Source organism: Pezoporus flaviventris, unplaced genomic scaffold, assembly GCF_033815535.1.
Source record: "Pezoporus flaviventris isolate CSIRO_AGI_PZ_B2104156 unplaced genomic scaffold, CSIRO_AGI_Pfla_v1 ptg000037l, whole genome shotgun sequence".
In the NCBI taxonomy this organism is placed as follows: domain Eukaryota; kingdom Metazoa; phylum Chordata; class Aves; order Psittaciformes; family Psittacidae; genus Pezoporus; species Pezoporus flaviventris.
In genome coordinates this window covers 17,864,253-17,885,701 of record NW_026892585.1, presented here as the reverse complement: position 1 = coordinate 17,885,701, position 21,449 = coordinate 17,864,253, and the positions used below count along the sequence as shown (strand labels likewise).

The 21,449-nt window shown below is 41.8% G+C and overlaps 2 protein-coding genes across 3 annotated transcripts in view; one reads left to right on the top strand and one right to left on the bottom strand.

Annotated features, from left to right (window-relative positions):
• The window catches only part of RFTN1 (raftlin, lipid raft linker 1), a 98,623-nt gene extending 79,846 nt beyond the window's left edge, over nucleotides 1-18,777 (top strand). For both annotated transcript variants that reach the window (XM_061464878.1, XM_061464877.1), the window contains 3 exons: nucleotides 10,327-10,430; nucleotides 11,821-11,902; nucleotides 17,314-18,777. In XM_061464878.1, the coding sequence (XP_061320862.1) occupies nucleotides 10,327-10,430; nucleotides 11,821-11,902; nucleotides 17,314-17,736 (609 nt within the window). In that variant the 3' untranslated portion in view covers nucleotides 17,737-18,777. The remainder of the gene's footprint in view (nucleotides 1-10,326; nucleotides 10,431-11,820; nucleotides 11,903-17,313) is intronic.
• GALNT15 (polypeptide N-acetylgalactosaminyltransferase 15) overlaps nucleotides 1-21,449 on the bottom strand; it is a 115,771-nt gene that overhangs the window by 30,370 nt on the left and 63,952 nt on the right. The window lies entirely within an intron of this gene.

Below are 21,449 nucleotides of genomic sequence, written 5' to 3'. Positions count from 1 at the left end.
CACTGGGATCAGTAGAAACACCATTAGATCAGTCAGTACTGATCTTCCACAGCAAATTTAATACAAGGCATTTGAAAAGCTGGGCTTAAAATTCTTTGTGACTTGAAGAAAAAAAGACCATGGAGGAAAAGAAGATACTGCTACACAACTCTCTGAAGGTTTTTTTTTGTTATTTTATTTGATTACATGGCTTCCAGAAATAGATGTTACGTATCATCTATAAAGACAATACCTGATCTTTTCACTTGAAATATATTGTAAATGGTATAAAATCCTAAGAAAGACAAGCAAGGCACACACATGCCAAAAGGATGGAATAAGGGAAAATGCAACAGATGCTAGACTAAATGTGTAAAATTCGAGGAGACTAGGATCAAGAGTTTTGTTATTAGATGTGGTGACTGAAGTGTAGCAAGAAATGGACATAAAATAATGGCTAGAAACTTCTTGAAGAACAGTGTAATGCATTAATGGCAGGTTTTCTTGTGCTAACATGCATCTGAACAAACAATTCCTATATTACATTTAATGTTATTACAGACTTGACTGTAAGTTCTTATTAATTTTTAGGATCAAATTATGCTGTTGCCACTCAGGAGCAAGGTTTTAGGATAACAACAGATGGTTCCATGTGTGCATTAGGTCAGTGCTGATCAAGAAGGCAAATGTTTAAGAAGCATTAATGTTAACCATATGTTAAAAATTGTTAGGGAAGGAGTGGAAGGTGAAACAGCAAGCATATACTACTACATCCTATTCTATAGCCATGGCTTGACAGCATCTTATTCAGAAAGTTATGTTAGCGCTGTAATTGTTCAGAGAAGAGCAGTGAGGATCATCAGTGATACAAACAGCTTCTGTGTTAGGAAGACTTTGCATGGTGTGTCCTTTCAGCCTGGAAAAGAGTTGCAGGGAGTGTAATAGGTAGAGGTCTCCTAAATTGCTTGAGGCATGTATGTTTACCATATTTTCCAGTATAAGGACTGTCAAATAGGACTGGTAGTGTCCAGGTTCAAAGCAAACAAAAAGGAGGTAATTCAGTTAATTCTTTACGCAGGAGTCTGTGGAACTCCTTTCTGGAGAATGCTGGGGTTTCAAGAAGTTAGGTGGATTCAGGTGGAAGCGATGTTCTTTTTCCTTGACCTTACCTATCTCTGTTTATGCAAGCATTTTAATTCAGATCAGGAGTGCATTTGAAGTGAACCCCCTGTTCCTCCTCACTTAAATGCTTCACCTCACATCATAGAGTGGTCTCATGTTGCACAAACTGGATTACTTCCAATGGAAACTAAACCAGATGTGCTGAGAGGAAATGTGCAAAATATTTGGGGCAGGTATCTTACATGTGTTGCCCTGATACATACTACTCTTCCTTAGCTATTGCTTATAGTCGTGTTTGAGACAGCTTTCTGAGTTAAATGAATTCTTAGTCTGAATCAGCTTGGCTTTTAGACAACCAGTGAAAGGTTCTCTGTCTCAGTAGGATAATGCAACAAAGTTATTGTGACCCCCACGCACCTCTTAGTTTGCTCTGTGTGGCCACAAGAAAGTTTGTCTCAAGCTACATGAAAAGGACAGTACCTGATAATGTGGATCCAGTGGTGGCAGAGTGGTGACCAAAGCATGAGGACACAGCAGAAGAGTAACTTCTGTCAGGGCCCCGTGAAGCGTTAGAGCCCTGGTAGGTTGCAGTATCATTTGCTTTCAATTCTATCAATTCCATGGTGGAGATATAACTGGTCAACAAATCAAGGAATCAACCCCCCAGTGCCATCTGGTGTGTCAAAAGATGCTGTACTGCTGCACATCATGCCTGTATGAGGGCTGACATGGAGAATCTCTTATTCTAGACATAAAATTTGGTAGGTGCAGTTTTAGAAACTGTTAGCATATGCACAGCTTGTTGGTATGATCAGATTATTCTCAGCTGTAATTTAAAATTTGGATGTTGGGTGTTCCCTGGCAATTTTGCTCTTCTGAGATCAAGTGCCCGTCTTCTGGGGACTTTATGAACGTGTTACCCACCAACATAAAAGTAGAACAATATGGAGAAGAAAAAGCTTGCTGAGGGAAGGAGGTGGAGATATTGGGAAGCTCTTGCAAAGGTCTTACCCATTTAGAGGAAGAGCAGAGCTGACCACTTCTGGGTTTTTCTTCCTGCTGTTTAAATAACTGCCTGGATATTTCATGCCTCATGCTTTCTGAGACAGCAAAGGCATAGGTAGGTAAAGTCATCAAATGAATGAAAGAAAAACTGGAAGCCAGGGAATCTTTAGGGACTTGCCCGGTGTTGTACCCAGAAGACCAAGTCACCTCTCTGTTAAACCCAGCTGGAATTCACCTTTATTTATCATAAATGTGGAATAATGTAGTGGTAGAGGAAAGGACTACAAAATGGGAGATGTAGAGAGTGGGAGATGGAGTTCAGTAGTGACTGATAGTAGTAGATGTTCAAAAGCCAGTAAAGGCTTTATTTCTGAGTACTTCAAAGTATAATTACACAGAGATAGTTATGGAGCAGTGGAATGACTCATTTATGTAGGCATTCTTTTTTTTTTCTTTTATAGGTTCAGCTCTGATCCAGATTAATCTTTTTCATTTGTCATTTTTGTTTGTATCAAGGCCATGGAAGAAGCCCTGATGAGCAGCATGACATAAATGTGTATAATGGATCCTTATTTTAAATTTGTATCAGATTTGAGTATCTGGGTGAGCTATGGACTTGTTCAGATGTGGTCTGAATTGAACCTAAATTGGTTGTGCCACAACAAAAGAAGGCTGCTTGAAAAAGGAAGACATGTAGGATGTATCGATCCTCGTAGTAATAAACGGAGAACCTATCTGAATGAAAAGGGGAAGTTTTGCTGTTTAACGATAAAGGCAAAAGAGAGGGGTTGGCACACCTCTTGGAAGAGAAAGTGCTGCCTTTTTAATTGCTAAGGCTAATAGAGAAAACAAGCTGAACAGTGTGATGCACTTGGTATGTGTGTAAAATGTCAGTTTGTAGAGGATGTAAAGCTCGCAGCTGTCACAGTATGTGGTCCCGCCAAGCTGCAGACAGGATGTAATAGCTCTGAGTAATTTAACTCTTTCTTCTCTAAGTAGAGCTGTGGCATCCTCTGCAAATGACCACAGGACTTATAATGACAAAATGCTGCTCTCATCATATATCACTTCAACTCTCAAAATGTCAGGGTACATTATTTCCACCACAGCCTCAGAGATCTAGCCCTAAAACTTGTTTGATGGTTTTAATTCTGCTTGAGTAGGCAAATGTGGGTAGACAGTTCTGATTAATCAGAGCCTGCATGATTTCCCTCTTCCCAACTCTAATCTGTCACCTTCTCTTCCCCATTACCCAAGACAAAAGAGCTAATACTGTCTTTCAAATTGAGTGCTGTAACATTTATTTTAGATAACTGCATTTATCTGCTTCTGAATCCTTGTTGATTTTGAAAATATTGGCCTTAACTTCCAGGTATTTTCTCATTGAAAATCTTCAGCTGGTGATTCATCACTTTTTTATTTTCTGCTATACCGTATCTTTAGTGTGCTAACATGAATTAAAATCTCAAATACATCACGGTATTGCCATTGCCCTGGCAGAACTGAATGGGGTCAGCATCTGCTGTAGACATAGTAAACCTTTTAAAGTGGGATGTATCAAAGACTTAAAAATTATCTCTGCTGAGCCTAGGCTGCAAGTTGCCTTAATGTAAGCCTTGGAACAAATTCTCTGGAAATGAGGATTTGATTTGTCTGTAAATCTGATTTAGGTCATATGGCAGCTAAGCTATGTTCTGCAGTCTCTGGCCATGGGAGAAAGGCATGACCAGGTCAGCAAAGGAACTGAGATGATGGGCATGAAAAGCAGTTGTGTGTGTGACCCTCTTTACCACCCAGAGAACATCTAGGTTGCCTGGGCAGAGCATTTCATCATTATGCCCCTTGTTGCTTTTTAAGAAAACTGAATAAAACCCTTCAGGAGCCTGTTCTTTTCAAAAGGTTTTCATAATTCTTGTTTCATTCTTTTTATGTAAGAAATGAAAGCAGCATAGATACATACGTATTTGTCTACTGAACTTAGTAGACATACGCTCTAGACAGGATTAAAATCCACAGGCTAATCTTTGGTTTTGTTGATAAATTTAGTAATAAAATCTATCAATATGAACTTGAAACTTCCCTGATGCTTTCTTGTGGCAGTGGCAGTATTGAATGAACATCTAGCAAGGTGAATGCTTCTTCAAAGTGAATAAAGGACATTTGAAGTAAACAGGCAGCGAAGTACAGGATTTCTAACTGTATGAATAAAAAAAATCACATCCTATCTGTCATGGTTTTCTTAGGCTTCTGACAAGAGCAGAGATAAGAATTAGTTCTCTGCTCACACATAATATCTTTCTGGAATAAATGAGCATACCAGATCCCAGTTTTCATTTTAAAACAAGCTGAGAAAAAGCATTCCAGTCCTCTTTTATGCTTTAAAGAAAACACACAGGGCACAAGTCATGTTTCTTTTCCCCAGCAGGTCACCTTTAGTCAGGCTATAGTGCCCTGCCTAATGCACCTCTTTGACCCTGTGCTGCTGTCAGGCAGGTTTGAGAGGAGCCTCAGCATTTTGAGGGGTGCAGGAGGCAGGTGCTGGGACCCTATCAATTGCATACACAGCCTGCATATATGTGAAGGGCAGTGCCAAGGTTTGCTCTCCTGCTGCCTGGAGCAGTAGCAGTAGAGAGGGTCTGTGCTTCGGCTGTGCTTCAGCTGTGTTTCTTACATGGAAAGAGATTATTAGCTCAATAGTGGAGTGAGGCACATGGCCTGTGTGCAAAAGCCAAAGTTTGTTTGAGAAAAAAATTATAACCAAAGGAAATAATGGGGAAGCTGTATGGAGCTGAAGTTCAGGTTAGATATAACGAAGAAGTTCTTTACTGTGAGGGTGGTGAGGCGCTGGAACAGGTTGCCCAGAGAAGTGGTAAATTCTCCATCCCTGTTAGCATTCAAGGCCAGGTTGGACAGAGTCTTGGGCGACGTGGTCTACTGCGAGGTGTCCCTGCCCATGGCAGGGGTATTGGAACTAGATGATCTTAAGGTCCTTTCCAGCCAAAATCATTCTATGATTCTGTGATTAAGCTGTGTGTATTAAGGCACCTTAGAGTATGCAAGTTCTCAGGTAGTGTTTTTCTGTCTTGTTTTTTTTCCCCAAAACAGTTGATGGAGAAACAGTAGCATCAGCACACACCTTAAGGTACAGTGTACACAAGTGTTGCAGGAATTGTGAAACTAAAAGTGCCAGAGTTATTTAAGAAAATGTACTGATGGGATTGATAGATTACATTTAGTTCTTGTGCTTTGTGGCCAGTTATATGGAGTTGTCCTACCTATCACAGGTATGTTACCTGTGCAATGGTAAGTTAACTCATTTCATAGGATGCTTCTGTGTTTCCTTTGTGAAGAGCCCTCCATGTCAACACATTCACTTTGTGGAGCTTTCGTTACCTATCCTGTGCTTCTGTAGGTGCAAAGTTGTGTTGCTATGCCTGTGTTCCTGTGTTACAGGTGCAGGGAGTATCACGAGCACTCAAACCTTTTTGTGAGTTTATACATACACTAGCAAGTCAGATTTGCATCTGCAGAAGCCACTGAGAGAGGCAGTCTTTATGGGTACAGGAGGGCTTTTGGTCGTTTTTTATTTTATCCTAGACATGGAAACAGATGTGAATGCTGCTCAGCAGCCTGTGTGTATATGGAAATTGTGACTGGATACATCTGAATCACAGAAAAGCTGTCTTAACAGGATGCTACCCCATATAGTGTTACAGCTTTATATTCTCAAAAATATTTCACAGTGCATGAATTCACATATATTAACTAATCATAAATAACTCTGCATTACATATGCCCAGAGTAATGTGCAAAAAGCCTGTCTGTGGACTTATTTTTTCCCTTTTCTTCTATAAACTTCTCACCAGGGTCCCAATGCAGCTAGGCTGTGTTGGTCAGTGACCTGTCTGCTGCCAAAAGCTGCTGGTGGTTTCTACATCCCACACTCCTCTGCTATACAGCTAATAGATGGGTAGCAAGTGTCTGCTATCAAGGTGCTGTCATGTATTACATGTGGAAATTTGGGAGCAGCTCAATACTAGAGGAGCTCAGTCCAACTTTTATTGCTGAAACACTTGTGAAACTTCTCTTTTGCTTCCAATGAACATTTTTAATAGATCAATAATGTTATATTGTTAGCAGAAATTACCTTTTGGTAGAAGTCTGAAAGGAAAAAGGCAAATAATTCACAGATTTAAAGCTCAGATTTAGGCCACTTGTCGGCTGTGTTACTGCAAACATAAAACATTCGCAGCATGCTTTTACCAGGTCATTCTTGCACAGCCCATATATTCCATTTCTCTCATTTTCTTTTCCTTCTTTTCTACTAAGGTGCAAGTTCTGCCTTCACCACTTTCTCTTCCTCCCTTTGGTGCTGCCCTGGGAGAGAAAGCACTGACTTTGGCAGTGCTGGGGACTGGTGAGCAGCCCTGGATAGGGTGCACATTGTCTCCCTTGTGGGCTCTCCCCTCTGTTATTTCTAAGAGCTGGGTTTGAACGCACTGTCTGTTTTCCCCAACAGTAGGTTACACTTCCAAAGCGACTCATGTTTTCTACTTCCCATCCTCTTTGCCATCTGTCTGTAGATCTTAGTACACAGTCTGTTAGGATTTGCTGATAAAGGTTTTATTAAGATTTATTTAATGGGATTTTCAATCTTCCCCTCTTTAATGTGTGCTGGAAAAAATATTAAATAGTGAAAATCCACAGCTGCCTTGTAACTAAATCACATTCACTCAACCTGGGGAAGAACGATTTCTAAAGAACTTCTGTCTCTCAAGAGCTTAGTACTTGTTTTGTTTATAATCTGGCTGTGGTTAAAATTGCTGCATTGGGGGGGGGGGGACAGAAAGAAAAATGGTTAATGCAGTTGTTTGTGTGGCTTGCCCTAGATATTATTGCTACCAGTGTTTAATATTTTCCTTTATTCTTTTCTTTTTTTCTAATGAGCAGAAGCAACTGTGAAAGGAGAAATTGCTGAAAACAAACAGTACAACTATAAATAAAATGAATTCTTTTCATCTGATGCAAGTCAAGGGAAAAACCTAGCTCAATATGCTCTGGCTTCCTGACACTCAAGGTGTGATCAGAGATTACTTATCATGCACAGGAGAGTGGAAGCAAGTTAATTAAAATTTTCCACCCTTTCACTGTATGAAATGTCTCCCAGTTTGAGATGCATTATTTGAACACTTCTTTTTCAGTAGAGTGTACTTCCTGCTTCTTCTAGTGTTCAAATCCAATATTTGCTACCTAGAAAGAGCATTGCAATTTCATTTTACGGAATTCTATGTTTGACATTTTATTTCCATTGTATCAAATAATAGTAGATAGAATAATTTTAATTATTGTATTAAATATAAATTCAGCAAGACTGTTTTCCTCTCTACCCGTCCCCCAGTGCATTTTTTGTTTAGAAGCATTTTTGCTTTGGAAAGCATTTAATATGACACCAATTAAATGTCTGTGTGGCCGTGACTCCTGCTGGCACACAAATTCCAGGGGTAGGATTACAGCTGATGATTCAGGAGGGGGGAGAGAGAAGTCATTTTTTATCGTCTTAAAGAAAGCTTCAATTATCTGTATTTGCAAGTGAGGAGCTTGAAGTTCCTATGAATTACACCTGTTTATTCAGGAGTGACTCCTTTCTCTTGTCTGTCATCTTCAAATGCAGCCAATTACGAGAAATAGCTTATTCCTCAGGGACCTGGGGAAGAGGTGCGGTGTCTGACTCCAGCGCAGCGTCCTGTAGAGTCAGAGAGAGCTTGTTAAGGAGCATGTGGAGCTCAGAGGAGGTGTGCACCTCTGCATTCATTACATTTCCTTTCCTCTAAACAGCTGAGCATGCAGATTGTTGGGTACCAGCACACAGGAAAATGAAGTCACCTTTTTTGTAACAGTTATACAGCGCTCATTCCCCAGAGATTTTTACATTTCCAGATTTAAAAAAAGAAAAATCTATAAGCCTGACTTTCATTTAATCTTGGATTTATTTTCTGAAAACCTTACACTTCTGAATGTGCTTACCTGCTCTTTTCCTTTCTGCACCATTGGAATTGTGAAATACAACATCATCTGCTGCAGATGATGCTTAACCCTGACAAGTCATACAGGTCCAAAGCCAGTCTTGTCTCGCTACTCAGAGCCTGCAGGGACAGTGGGGCTGTGGCAGGAGTGATAGCGTGTCCCTGAAACAGTTTGGCTTCTGCAGCAGCCAAGTGAGCTCTGTGTGGTATTGATGTCTTTCCTCATTGCCCTCATCTCCCTCTGATTTGTGATGTTTGTTGCACATCCTGATACAAGGAGAAGGTTATCCGTGCTAATCACCAACCTTAGGCAATGAATTCAAAACAGAAATCCTCTTTGCCACATAGGATGTTGCTTGGGGCACAAACAAGGTTTGCTGTGCCAGTCTTTCCTGACCTGCTAGTCTTCCACCCCCTAAATGAGTGAGCTCCTTGTGGTTTTTACTTCAAACGCTGTTTGATGGAGGAATGTTTTGGTCAGGTCCTTTTATGCATTCTTCCAAGCACCTCATGGCAGGCTTGTGATGGTGGATTCTCTGACCTTATTCTTAATGCTTACGTTGCATATTTTCATCTTTGTTTTTGGAAGGCATTGACCAGACTTATGACTCTCACTGTGTTGTTAATGTGTTTTCTTGAGACATCAGCTCTTAAAGACATCTAGATATGTCAGAATTTTTGCGTTACCTTTGGATGTTCTATTTTAAAAAACAGAGAGGAAAATACGTATCTTACGGGGAGAAATGTAAGTTTGAGGAGACGCTAAATCTACCATGATCACAGCTGTAGTGTAAGCCCCGATAGCTTCAGAGGACATGAGTGGTATTGCTCCCCTCTTGCAGGGTATCTCTTTCCTCTCCTAGAGTTAGCAGTTCTGGTCTGTACTTAGTGATGTTGTACAGCAGCAGTATCTCTGTCAGTCTCTGAAAGCCTCTCTACAGAAATTAGAGTTTTTAAATGTTCGCCTTTATAAGCAGGAGTGATACAGATTCTTCAGCTATTTGCATTTGTAGTCATGATCAGGTTTTTAATAGGTATAGTCAAACGGTCACTCAGTTATAAAGATACCAAGTGACCTAAATTATATTTGTTAGAAGAAAAGAATAGCTGAGATTGGAATTCACTAAAATACCTTAAAATAACTAGAGAAGGATTTGGATTAGTTCTGATCAAGTGACTATTTTATTACTGTGGAATAAATGGATTTTTTTTGGAGCTTCAGAACTATTGTGCCTTACCCAGTGTTGAGAACTGGCAGTTAAAACTCCTTGCATGCACATGAAACAGCGTGAAATGCCTGAGCTTTTTGGCAAATGTAACTGTCATTCCAATAGAATATAGTTATATTTGTAGAGACTGGTAATTACCATCTCCCTGATTTGTGTTTATTAAAATTAAAAACTAGTAAACATGCTCTACCATCTATTTGTTAAATTACTGGACGTCAAGTAGACATCTCACTGGAGCAGTCTTTGTTGAAAGCACCAGTGCTTCTCTCTGTACGAATTACAGGGCCTGCCATTCAGCAGAAGGAGAATTAGCAAGGCTCGGCTGGGTTGATTGCTGCTGGAGCCAGACTTTGTACTAAAAGGCAATGCTTTTGGTCTCGCCCACGGATTTCCTGATTCAAAATAACAAGGAAGCAAAGCGTCTTTGTGGGTGATAAAAGCAATAGACCTGTACTTAGGTTTTATTTTTGTTGTTGCTGGCTATTTTGCTTTTGGTCCATCACGGTAGAGTAACCTGACTGATGTCTGTACAGATCTTTAGGATTTACTGTAGCCTAGACAAGAACAGAATCTGAGCAAAGCAGTGTTGTCATTTTTTAACTACTTGAATATCTTTTTGCCGAGAAAGAGGTAATTGATAACATACAAGGAATTTGTCCTGTTCAGATCTGGAGTTATCTGAAGCTAGATGGATGACTCAGGCAGCGTGAAAACAAGATCACAGATGTTTATTGTTTCAAACAAACTCATTTAACAGTTGGGATGTACAGACAAATGGTCCCCGTGTCTCATGGTTTTGATCGTTTTCCTTCCTGCCAAGCTGAACATACAAAGTGACCCACTTCACTATAGAAACCCTTTCTCCCTCCCAGAAAACACATACGTTTTTTCTTAAGGGTTTTTTTTTCACGTCAAACTGAATGTCACACTCCAAGTGATGATGTTAACTGTTGATTTTTCTTTCCTAGGGAGTTGAAGTGCAGACAGATTACGTTCCACTGCTGAATTCGCTTGCCATGTACGGCTGGCAGCTGACATGTGTGCTTCCTACTCCCATTGTGAAGACAAACAGGTAGGGAGGGGTGGGCACTGCCTTTCAGCCAGGGCAGTTACTGTTGGAGCACTGCAGTTTGTGCAGTCAGTGTGGCTTCCCCTGCATGTGCATGGTAACTGCCTGTGGAGACCCTGCTGTAGCTCTTCTATGGGCTTTCTGAACCTCACAAGACACATGTGGCAGGAAACACATGTCCAGGGTGGTCAGAACACTTCAAGGTGGTAGTCTGGTTTCTGCTCAAGTTTTCTGGGTATTGTCTCTCTGTAAACTCCTTGACTGTAAAATCTGTGCTCTGGATCTCCCAGTAATTCCTCTTAGAGCAAAGACAAAATGTGTGGTAACATTTGGAGTGAGATGTTGCCTACCTGAAGAAAAGTAATTTTACTTGTGATCAATGTCTGTCTAATGCTGCTGATACACATGGTCTAGCTGAGCAGGGCCATGTGAGACTGGTGTTTCATTACTCTAGTAGCCTTGTTTGCATACATAATCATTGTGCTGTCTACTTCGCTGTTATTAATATTCTGGGGGTTTAAATATAGATGTAAGTAATTTAAAAATACTCCTTGTAACTGTGGTGAAAAACAATTATCCCAGTTGTTAATCATGAAGATGGTGTTTTCTGAGCTTTCACTGGTCAGGAATATATTTATATATATACACCAATATAATCAGTTATGATTTTTTAATCTTAAAAGAGTAAAAATATGCCCAGCACTTGAGGAGATCTAGGTGGAGACTACTCCTACACATAAACCCCTAAAAAGTAAAGGCCATCTGTGCTGGGGGAAAAACAGTATTTAAGTTTTTCATATATATTTAAATATAGGAATGAAAAGAAAATCACAGCTATGGTTCGGGAGCCCTGTCTCTTAAAGGTATATCTGGTTTTCTTTCTCTTTTAGCTTTCTGAATGTCATTTATAATGTCAGTAACAGAGGTCAGGTTGGCAGTGCAGAAGGGCACCCACCCAGTCTAACCACTGGTGGCATTTGGTTGCGCCTCCTGCCATGCTGAAAGACCTCTAGGGAGCACCCAGCCCCATTCCAGATTAGTCCCCTGCAAAGGAGGGAGCACTCTGGTGTCCCTGAGACACTGGCACCGGAGCACTTGGGTTGCTTGCTTTTCATTCCAAACAGTTTATTCTGTGCTTACACACTAATGCTAAAACATTCAGCAAAAGTATGTCACAGGCTGATAGGCTGTATCAGGCTGAACAATTGCTCTTTTTTTTTGTCCCCAAATAGCAGGCTGCTCAAAGACACTGGGGACAGGCAGAGTTTAGGTCATTCTTCATTTTATTCTTCTTTGACCTGCAGAAATAAATGACTGAGATGGATTTTCACTTTGAACGATGCTGGATGTGAATTTAATTCATTCTCAGGAGTGTGCATTTGTTACTTTTCAGGGAGGGAAATTTATCTACAAAGCAAATTGTATTTCTTCAGAGACCTTCCTTGCCCCAGAAAGCAAAGAAGAAAGAATCTAAGGTAAACAACCTTCAGTTTCTGGTTTCTTTGTCTTTTACTTGATGGTACTTTAATATTGTAATTTATTTCCTAGGGAAGTAAAAATTGCCTGTTCAACATTTCTCTGATACAGTAGCAAGAGATAAGGAATCAAACTGTTCATATGAAAGAAACAAAAAATGCTCAACTGCTGTGAAAGCTCTTATATTTCATTCTGTGCTGAGCTCATGGCAGCAAAAGAGACGTAGATTTCTCTTCACATAAACTGGCCATAAACCTCCATGTGACCTAAAATTCTCTGCCCATGTTCACTGCCTGCAAGGTGAAGCCAATACTATTTTCTTTCACCCACTGACTGTCTTTTCTGTTTAAACTACTCTTTCTTTCCTGCTATGTGTTTTGGTAGAGCCTAGCACAATGTAGGCCTGATCTTGGCTGGTGTTTCTGTGTATTGTGTGAATGTTAATGAATGCTACTTGAATTGAAAAGAAAAAAAGCCTGAATCCAACTAAATTATCTGAGAACATAGCTGACAGCTAACGGTGTATGTATGTGGATACACACATGTATTCCCATTTCCCCTTTCAATGTGTATCTGTGGGAACCCTGCCCTGGACTTCAAGAGAGCAGACTTTGGCCTCTTCAGGAACCTGCTTAGTAAGGTTCCATGGGATATAGCCCTAGAGGGCAGGGGGACCAAGATGGTTGATATTCAAGGATCACTTACTACAGGCTCAGGAGTGCTGCGTTGTGACTAGAAGGAAGCGCAGCAGGAGGGCCAGGAGACCTCCTTGGATGGATAAGGAGGTGCTGAGGAAAATTCAAAGTTAAAAAGAGGCTTATGAAAGGTGGAAGCAAGGACAGGCGGCCTGGGAAAAAATACAGGGATGTTGTCTGGGAAACTAGGGACCAGGTTAGGAATGCTGAGGCCCAGTTAGAATTCAACTTGGCTAGGGATGTTAAAGATGACAGGAAGGGATTCTATAGTTACATTGCAAATAAAAGACAGACTAGGGACAACATAGGCCCCCTCTGGAAGCTATCAGGAGAACTGGCTACCCTGGATTTGGAGAAGGCTGAGGTTCTGAATGGCTTCTTTGCCTCAGTCTTCACTGGCAAATGCTCTGACCAAACCACCCAAGTCTTGGAAGGCAGACGCAGGGACTGTGAGAATGAAGACCTTGTGACCACTGTAGGAGAGGATCTGGTTCAAGACCATCTGAAGAACCTGAATGTGCACAAGTCCATGGGACCTGATGAAATCCATCCGTGGCTCCTGAAGGAGCTGGTGAATGAAGTTGCTAACCCACTGTCCATCGTGGTAGTCAGGTGAAGTTCCTGACGACTGGAAAAAGGGAAATACAACCCCCATTTTCAAGAAGGGGAAAATGGATGACCCAGGGAATTACAGACCAGTCAGTCTCACCTCTGTGCCTGGCAAAATCTTGGAGCAGATTCTCCTGGAAGGCATGCTAAGGCACATGAAGAACAACAGTGTGCTTGGTGACAGCCAGCATGGCTTCACTAAGGGGAAATCCTGCCTGACCAATTTGGTGGCCTCCTATGATGGGGCTACAGAACTGATGGACAGGGGTAGAGCAGTTGATGTCATCTACCTGGACTTGCGCAAAGCGTTCGACACTGTCCCACACAACATCCTTGTCTTTAAATTGGAGAGACATCAATTTGATGGATGGACCACTCTGTGGATAAAGAACTGGCTGGATGGCCGCACACAAAGAGTTGTGGTCAATGGCTCAATGTCTGACTGGAGACCAGTAACGAGTGATGTCCCTCAGGGATCAGTGTTGGGACCGGTCTTGTTCAGCATCTTTGTCAGTGACATGGACAGTGGGATTGAGTGCGCCCTCAGCAAGTTTCCCAATGACACCAAGCTGTGTGGTTCGGTTGATACGCTGGAGGGAAGGAATGCCATCCAGAGGGACCTTGACACGCTTGTGAGGTGGGCTGATGCCAACCTTATGAAGTTTAACCATGCCAAGTGCAAGGTCCTACACCTGGGTGGGAGCAATCCCAGGCACAGCTACAGGTTGGGCAGAGAAGAGATTCAGAGCAGCCCTGTGGAGAAGGACTTGGGGGTGTTGGGTGATGAGAAAATGAACATGAGCCAGCTGCAGTGTGAGCTTGCATCCCAGAAAGCCAACCGTACCCTGGGCTGCATCAAAAGGAGCATGACCAGCAGGTCGAAGGAGGTGATCCTGCCCCTCTACTCTGCTCTTGTGAGACCTCACCTGGAGTATTGTGTGCAGTTCTGGTGTCCTCAACATAAAAAGGACATGGAACTGTTGGAACAAGTCCAGAGAAGGGCCACGAGGATGATCAGGGGACTGGAGCACCTCCCGTATGAAGGCAGGCTGAGAAAGTTGGGGCTGTTCAGCCTGGAGAAGAGAAGGCTGCGTGGAGACCTCATAGCAGCCTTCCAGTATCTGAAGGGGGCTTATAGGGATGCTGGGGAGGGACTCTTCATTAGGGACTGTAGTGATAGGGCAAGGGGTAATGGGTTAAAACTTAAACAGGGGAGGTTTAGATTGGATATAAGGAAGAAGTTCTTTACTGTAAGTGTGGTGAGGCACTGGAATGGGTTGCCCAGGGAAGTTGTGAATGCTCCATCCCTGGTGGTGTTCAAGGCCAGGTTGGACAGAGCCTTGGGTGACATGGTTTAGTGAGAGGTGTCCCTGCCCATGGCAGGGGGGTTGGAACTGGATGATCTTAAGGTTCTTTCCAACCCTAACTGTTCTATGATTCTATGAACCCCTGTCCAAATCTCTCACACTATTACCACTGAGAGGGAGGTAGAAGGACTGGAAACGGGAATTGCTGACCTTCCTACAGTGCTTGAGTTTTCCTTGTCCTTTCAGTACACAGAGGGTCAGGAAAGCCTGGTGGAGTATGGAAGAGACCTCTGAAACCACACAATGAAAAGTCTGCTAATGGATACAGCCTTATTGTTACCCTAGTTCTATGTTCTTTGGCAAGTGATGGCTAGTCCAGCGTCACTGGGAGGAGAAGTGAGCTTGAGGCCTGCAGAAGCTGATGGGGAATGCTAAGCAGAGCTGAGCACTAGGAGCATTTAATCCAGCATTTCAAATAATGACAGATTTCATCTATAAAGCCCTCACTGTTTTCGAGCCTGGTTCTTTGCAAGTCATTTTTTAAAGACAGTGGAGATCAGGAGGGTGTTTGAACTGGCTGGAGTAGGGGAAAACTACTGGGAGTGTGACACCGTAATTTAGGATTTACCCTCTCTCGTTAGCAGAGCTGGAGCATGTTACAAAGTCCATCTTACTTGATTTTCTCTTTGTTTTCATGTGATTAAAGGGGTCTTGTGATGAGGGTTGGAATGCCTGTATTTGGTCAAACCACACACAGTGTGGTTTTAATGGAAGGGGTGGGAGCCTATAGTGATTGTACATCTTCAAATAGAGAAATCAGTCTGACACTGATTTCTTGTGTTACAATAACAAACACATACCATCCAGATGACTCAAAGCTTTGTTTAAATTTTTTCATTTGGGGATTTAAAAACTTATTTAACAATGTCTGGTTGACAAAACAAAGGATTTACTCGTTTGCAGTATTAAATATACAGACATATTTGAGGGCAGAATCACTACAGCACATTTTCATACTGAAGGTCAAGGACAAATGGGATATGTGGATTATAGTTATATAAAGAAATGTAAGACTGGTTCTACATCTGTACATGGTTGTTGCCAGTCACATTAAAGATGCCAAACCTAGCATTTGGTTAAGTTGCTGAATATTTTGCACATACAGTGTCACAGACTCTCGGGGGTTTTTTTCACTTGTGACATGGCATGTCTGAAATGTTTACAGATAACCCCTCGGAGGGGGAAATTGTCCGACAAAATTAAAAGGACATTGCAGTCTTGGAAACTGACCCATTCTTTCTATGCACACCAACCACCTGCTGTTCAGTTTAGCCAGAGGAACAGAAAAGGAAACATGCAAGGAGTGGTACAACTTATTTTTCTTTTCAGTAAGACAGAAGTACTCGTAATAGAGCAATATCCAGTCAGTAATGAGATAATCGTGTTCATTCACTTTGTACAAAAGTGATGCTTACGTTTGCATGTTTGTGAAATACAATATAAATACCTAAGTATACATACATTTGCACATGCACAAAATCTCCTACAGTTTGATCTTTATCGCATTTAGGGCCCTGACCTTACCTTTCGCTGAAGAGAGCTTTGAGTTAAAGCGAGTTGTGGGTGCCCAGCACTTCTGCAAGTCAAAGAGGAAAACACTGTGGTGTCTCTGAATTTGAAACAGTTGAGCTCTAGAACTGAGATACTATCTTTCCTGTTTCTCTAAGTTGTGATGTTATTTAAGTGAAAGATTGCTCCCTCTAAGTGAAACCAAGAAGAATTTGCTGAAAGCAAGTTTCTACTTTTTTTTCCATTTTCTTTTTACATTAAGTTCTGGCTAGCAGAAGGAAAGAGCATTGCTCCAGTTTCATAATCTAATAAACTTAATAGGTTTTGAATGGCTTTTTGATAAAGGAATAAATAGCTAGATCAAAAATTTATGAACATGAGTCCTTCCTTGCACTGACTCCAGCACAGACATGGTTGCACGGGAGGAAACAGCTTTTGGACCGCAGCCAAATTTGCTGAATGTCTTGATGAGCGTATTTATGCCACCCAAACATTGCCTCCTAACCCAGCCCCAAGTTCCCATCAGCTTGGACACTGCTGACACAATGGTTGTGCACATTCATGTGTACTTACTTAGCAAACTTGTGCAGGCTGGCACAGAGGTGGCTAGAACATGGTCTGGCTTTCCTTGGGAAGGACCATTTATTTGTTGACAAATGAAGCAGATCTATTAGTGGCACATTAGCCTTTGTATATGTTATACCTGTCAAGTCAGTATTTCAAGGTACTGCTAGTTCCCTTTTTTAATAGTTAAAACAGTTCTTCTGAAGGGGCAGCTGTGGTAAGTCTTGTGGCAAGTGCTACAAGAGGCAGCCTCATGCTTTCTTATCCAAAAAGTTTCCTACAAGTGGTGCAGAATATTTTAGTGTTTGGGTATAGTCTTGGGTATGGTGTTAGTTCTGCTGCTAACCTGGTGAAGAAGGTTGGAGTAACATCATAGGATTGCTTCCTCTGTAGGCCTCAGTGGTGACATAGCACGTGGAGTGGTACGCACGAGGACTGTGAAAGAGCAGAAGCAGAATGCATCACAGTCTCATTTCTCTGTGTAATAGATATTACCATGTAGGCACAAATGATCTTAAGCTGACCAATTTAGTCATGCAATCTTCTTTTGATCAAACTTTTTTTTTTGGTCAAACTAAATAATGAAAGCTCTTCTACTCAGGAAAGTAAATGTCCATGTCAGAGTCTCTCTAATGGTCTCTTAACATTTGTGTCTCTTACCTGTAGTTTCACTGGAGGTTCTCCAAAGAAGACGTGCACAACAAACAAATGAAGAATTCCACAAAGCCTAAACTAAGTACTAGGGAGAAGCAAAAAGCAGCAGAGAGGCAGGAGTTTGAAGTCACAGAGAACACAAGAAACTTAGAAGCACAAATCTCAACAGCAGACAAGCCTGATCCAGAAGAGCAGCTGGATGATGTTATAGACTTGGGTGATGCATTAGCTGGGACCAACAACAGAGGTACCCATCACAACGAGACGTCAGAAGAAACATGTCCTGCCGGTTGCGATACTGGTGACAGTGATGCCCAGGTCTGCCTCAGCCAGAGCACAGATGGCTGCTGTGTGGAGCAGGTCACAGAGCAGGGACACTGTGCTCCAGTGTCAGACGTCTGCAGTGGTGGGGATGTGTACAGCTCCTGTGAATAAGACCCGCACTTGGAGAATCCTGTGAGTTGCTGATACTTTGCCAAGAGAAAAGAACAGATTTTGCTTATCACCATTGCTCACGCCATTGCTCAATTCAGCATTTCTTTGGCATTGTACTTCCTTTGCTCTTTAGCACACCAATATCTTGATGTTTTAAGTAACTCCAGGGCCTGGGCTTTCTAACCCACAGAAATTAATTGCAAGATTCCATCTGCTGTACAGAGCGGGAAATGCCCTACACCATCTCCTAGAGCTACACTTGAAATTAAAAACAGAAAACATACTTGGGTTTTTCTGTGAGTGACCTTAGCAAAATAGGTTCGCATCTAGGTCAGGGCAAACGTTCCACTCAAATCTTACTCTGTAATACTTTCTTGTCCACATATCTTTGCTGGAGAAGTTATTGTGCCATATGTTATTTTGTCATTAAGCTTGTAGTGTCATGGAAATGGTATTTGGACTTAAACAGGCTGAAATGGGAAAGCGTAGATAAGATGGCTGTTATCTATATTTATCTCAAATAGCATACTTACTGATTTTTACTCTTCTGAGTTTTATTAACTCCTGCAGATCTTTAAGCAATGAGCAAATCATTTACCTATTTTAGGCACTCTGGGTAAGCAAATCCCAGGGTACCTTTGTGTGTGGTAGACAATTCCAATATAAAATGCAGTTTGCTATCTGCTCACGTTTCTGTTTTCTTTGTCAGTTCATCAATAGCGTGGGGGCTTCAGAAGATAGAAAAACAGGAAACAAAAAAGGTAAAATGTGCTGCTTTCAGTAGCTATCATTGCTAAAATTGGAATGCGATGTTGCCTTCTGCCCCTTCCAGGTGGTCATGCACCACTTCCTCACTGTTACGGGAACTGAAATTGTACACATGGGTCAGTGTCCAACAAATGTCACTAAATGACCTTACGCATACCTTAATAAAGGGGGTTTTATACAAGTAACTGTATTTTTGGACTGATACCTACCAAAATTCTGTAAAATTACCAACGTTTTTATGTTTGGAGCTACATGCAAATATTTACAAGTGAATGTACATGTGTAATATAGTTTCTGTGCCAATGTTCTCCAAGTACTTCAATATTCCTAAAAATGTAGGAAGTAGCGGTTTCTCTTTTCTTATTTGCCTTCATCCCAGTTTAGAAGTGGTCAAGTAATTTGGTAATAAAGTGAGAAATATATTCTGAAATCCCCTGCTTTTGTTGTTTGTAAAGCAAGAGCTCAGTAAGCATTTTGCTGGTTTTTCCCTTGGCTGATTTGTGCCTGATAATTTCCCTCAGTCTTCAAATCAAAATGCTGTATGTACAAAGAACTGTATTCTGTATCAGGTACGCACCTCAAGTGGCTCAAAAGCATCTTCCACACCTCAAAATGATACAGTTGGCAGAACATTGCAGAGAAGGGAAAAAACACACCACTTTGAATATTCATCTGATGAGGCCAGTAGCACTCAAGTTGAAAACACTGGATTTCACATATGCAGAGCACGGTGAGGGGGGGGGGTCATTGATGAAAGAGTTTTTCTATTTTGAATTCAGTGGTTTAACCACGGGACTGGAAGTAACTTCAATTTCTAGTGGTATTTTTCAATACTTTCATTCTGCTTCTTGAGATTAGACTGGAGTTCCAGTAGCCTCAAAAATAGGTTGTTTCAGTTGTTCTACTTAAGGGTCTCTGCTCTGTACAGTTTTAAGTACTTGTTTGCAGATTTTATTAGTGTAAGATCCTTCTACTGGTGGTTTCTGTTTCAAGGACTTGCTTTGTATTACTATTGTTTTAAAATTCACTATATTTAATGAACATTTTGCTAGTAGAAAGTGTTGCAATAGAGCAAACTCTCCAAAGTATTTGGAATAGAAAGTGTTTCTTGGATTGCAGTTTGACCTTGTGTTACTGGATCCCAACTGCTTACAAAACTGAAGGGAAATAAAGGTCATTAGGAGATTTCTTACTTGTGGTACTTGCACAACTTCCAATAATTTGTCCCCAAGAGGAACAGGGCATGTTTAAGTGGTGGTGAAGGGAAGCTCCTTATAACCAAACAGCAGTTGTTACTAGCGCTAGAGAACTGGCTGCTTGGTTTTGTGTCTGACACAGCATGTCAGGGTCTCTAGGAAAGTTGCACTTGTTTAAGTGAAAGCTCAGTTTAAACCTAAATGCCGAGGTGGCTTAAAGTTGGGGAGATTTGAACTTTCAAGGGGTTTCAGTTCAAAAAGGGCAAACGGTTTTGGTTTTATAATCACATAATCAATTCCGACTTCTGAATCATGGCTCTGTGGCTGCTCTGTGCATCTTATCACAGCTGCGTTTGCCACTGGGGGCTTGAAAACGCAAGACCACCAGAGTGGTGGAGGAAGTGAAGGCAAGCAGTCATGCCCTCATCTACAGTAAGAATGGAGAAGAGAGAGGGCTAGCCCAGGGCCTAACTCCTGTGTCTGGAAACCTGACCAATGCAGGGAAATACACCAACAGTGGTGAGACTGTGTGTGGCCACAGTGGTACAGCCTTAACCTTCAGCTCGTGGTGGGGGTCAGGGCTTCATGCTGACTTCTCACTCAGAGAAGCCACAGTTACACTGAGCCACTGGCTCCACAGTGGGCTTTGTCACCCCAGCAGAAGGTGGAGAGAGAAGCCAGGCCCTTTCTTTTCCCACAGAGAGGCACCATTTTAAGCCTAGCCTAGTTTTTCCCACAAAACTAGGCTGAATCTCCCAGTAAGGATGCAAACTAACCTTATCGTGCCTCTCTTGAAGGGAAGGAGGCTCCAGTGAGTATTGCTGGCAGGCCTGGGGAAGGAATGGATGTTGTGTTACCATGTATTACCAATGGTTACACTGGCTCGTGACAGAGAAGCACAACTACTCACACAAGTGTCATGCTGGTGTATTTTAACCTGAACGTGTCCTCATTTGTTAGACCAACAAAATTCAGGTGTGTAGGTCCATCTTTGGAGGAGGAGGAATTACGCATGCCAGTGTTCAGAGCAAGTGTTTATCTGGACAGTGGTGAAATGGGATGAGTTCAGCAGAGAAAATCCAGCTTGGACAATGAAGAAATGCTGGTGGGTGAGTGAAGAGGAGTGGCTGAGTTGAACAAATGATGGAAAAGGAGGTTTGCATTGAAACAGCGGGGGGGCAGCGGGGCAGAACTGTGGTGGGGAGAAGTTCAAAACGTTGAAGCATCTTCATGAAAACAGTGTCTGTAGAGTTTAGGGGGCATTAAATGCACAAACAATTTGGCACTTCATCTTGCATATTTTCATTACTGGATCTGTACACTTGAAAACAGCATAATTGAAATAGCTCAAAGGAGTTTTAACATATGGAAATGAAGCAAAGTATAAAACAATGTACTCATATTTTTTGCTAATTTGGCTCCTCTTTCAGCTTCAGTTTCTGAGGTGAGCAGAGGAAGGGCTCTGCATTAGGAGACCCATCTTTTTCACTGTACTTTTACCTCAGGGAGCCAATTATGGGGCAGAAATAAAGCACCATCAGCTTTCATGAGGCATTTCATCCTCCCAGACTGAAGGGGTATAGGAAGAGCAGATACTGATTTCTTGCTGATAAATGCTTCTCAAAAGCAGGAGGAACGCTGGCTAATAGCACCAGTGCAGCTATGAATTCAGAGCTGTAGATGCAACTTGTGACTCTCCCAGCCTGTCAGTGGAGCTGTGCCTCTGGCTGTAAAAGGCGATCCTTGCCA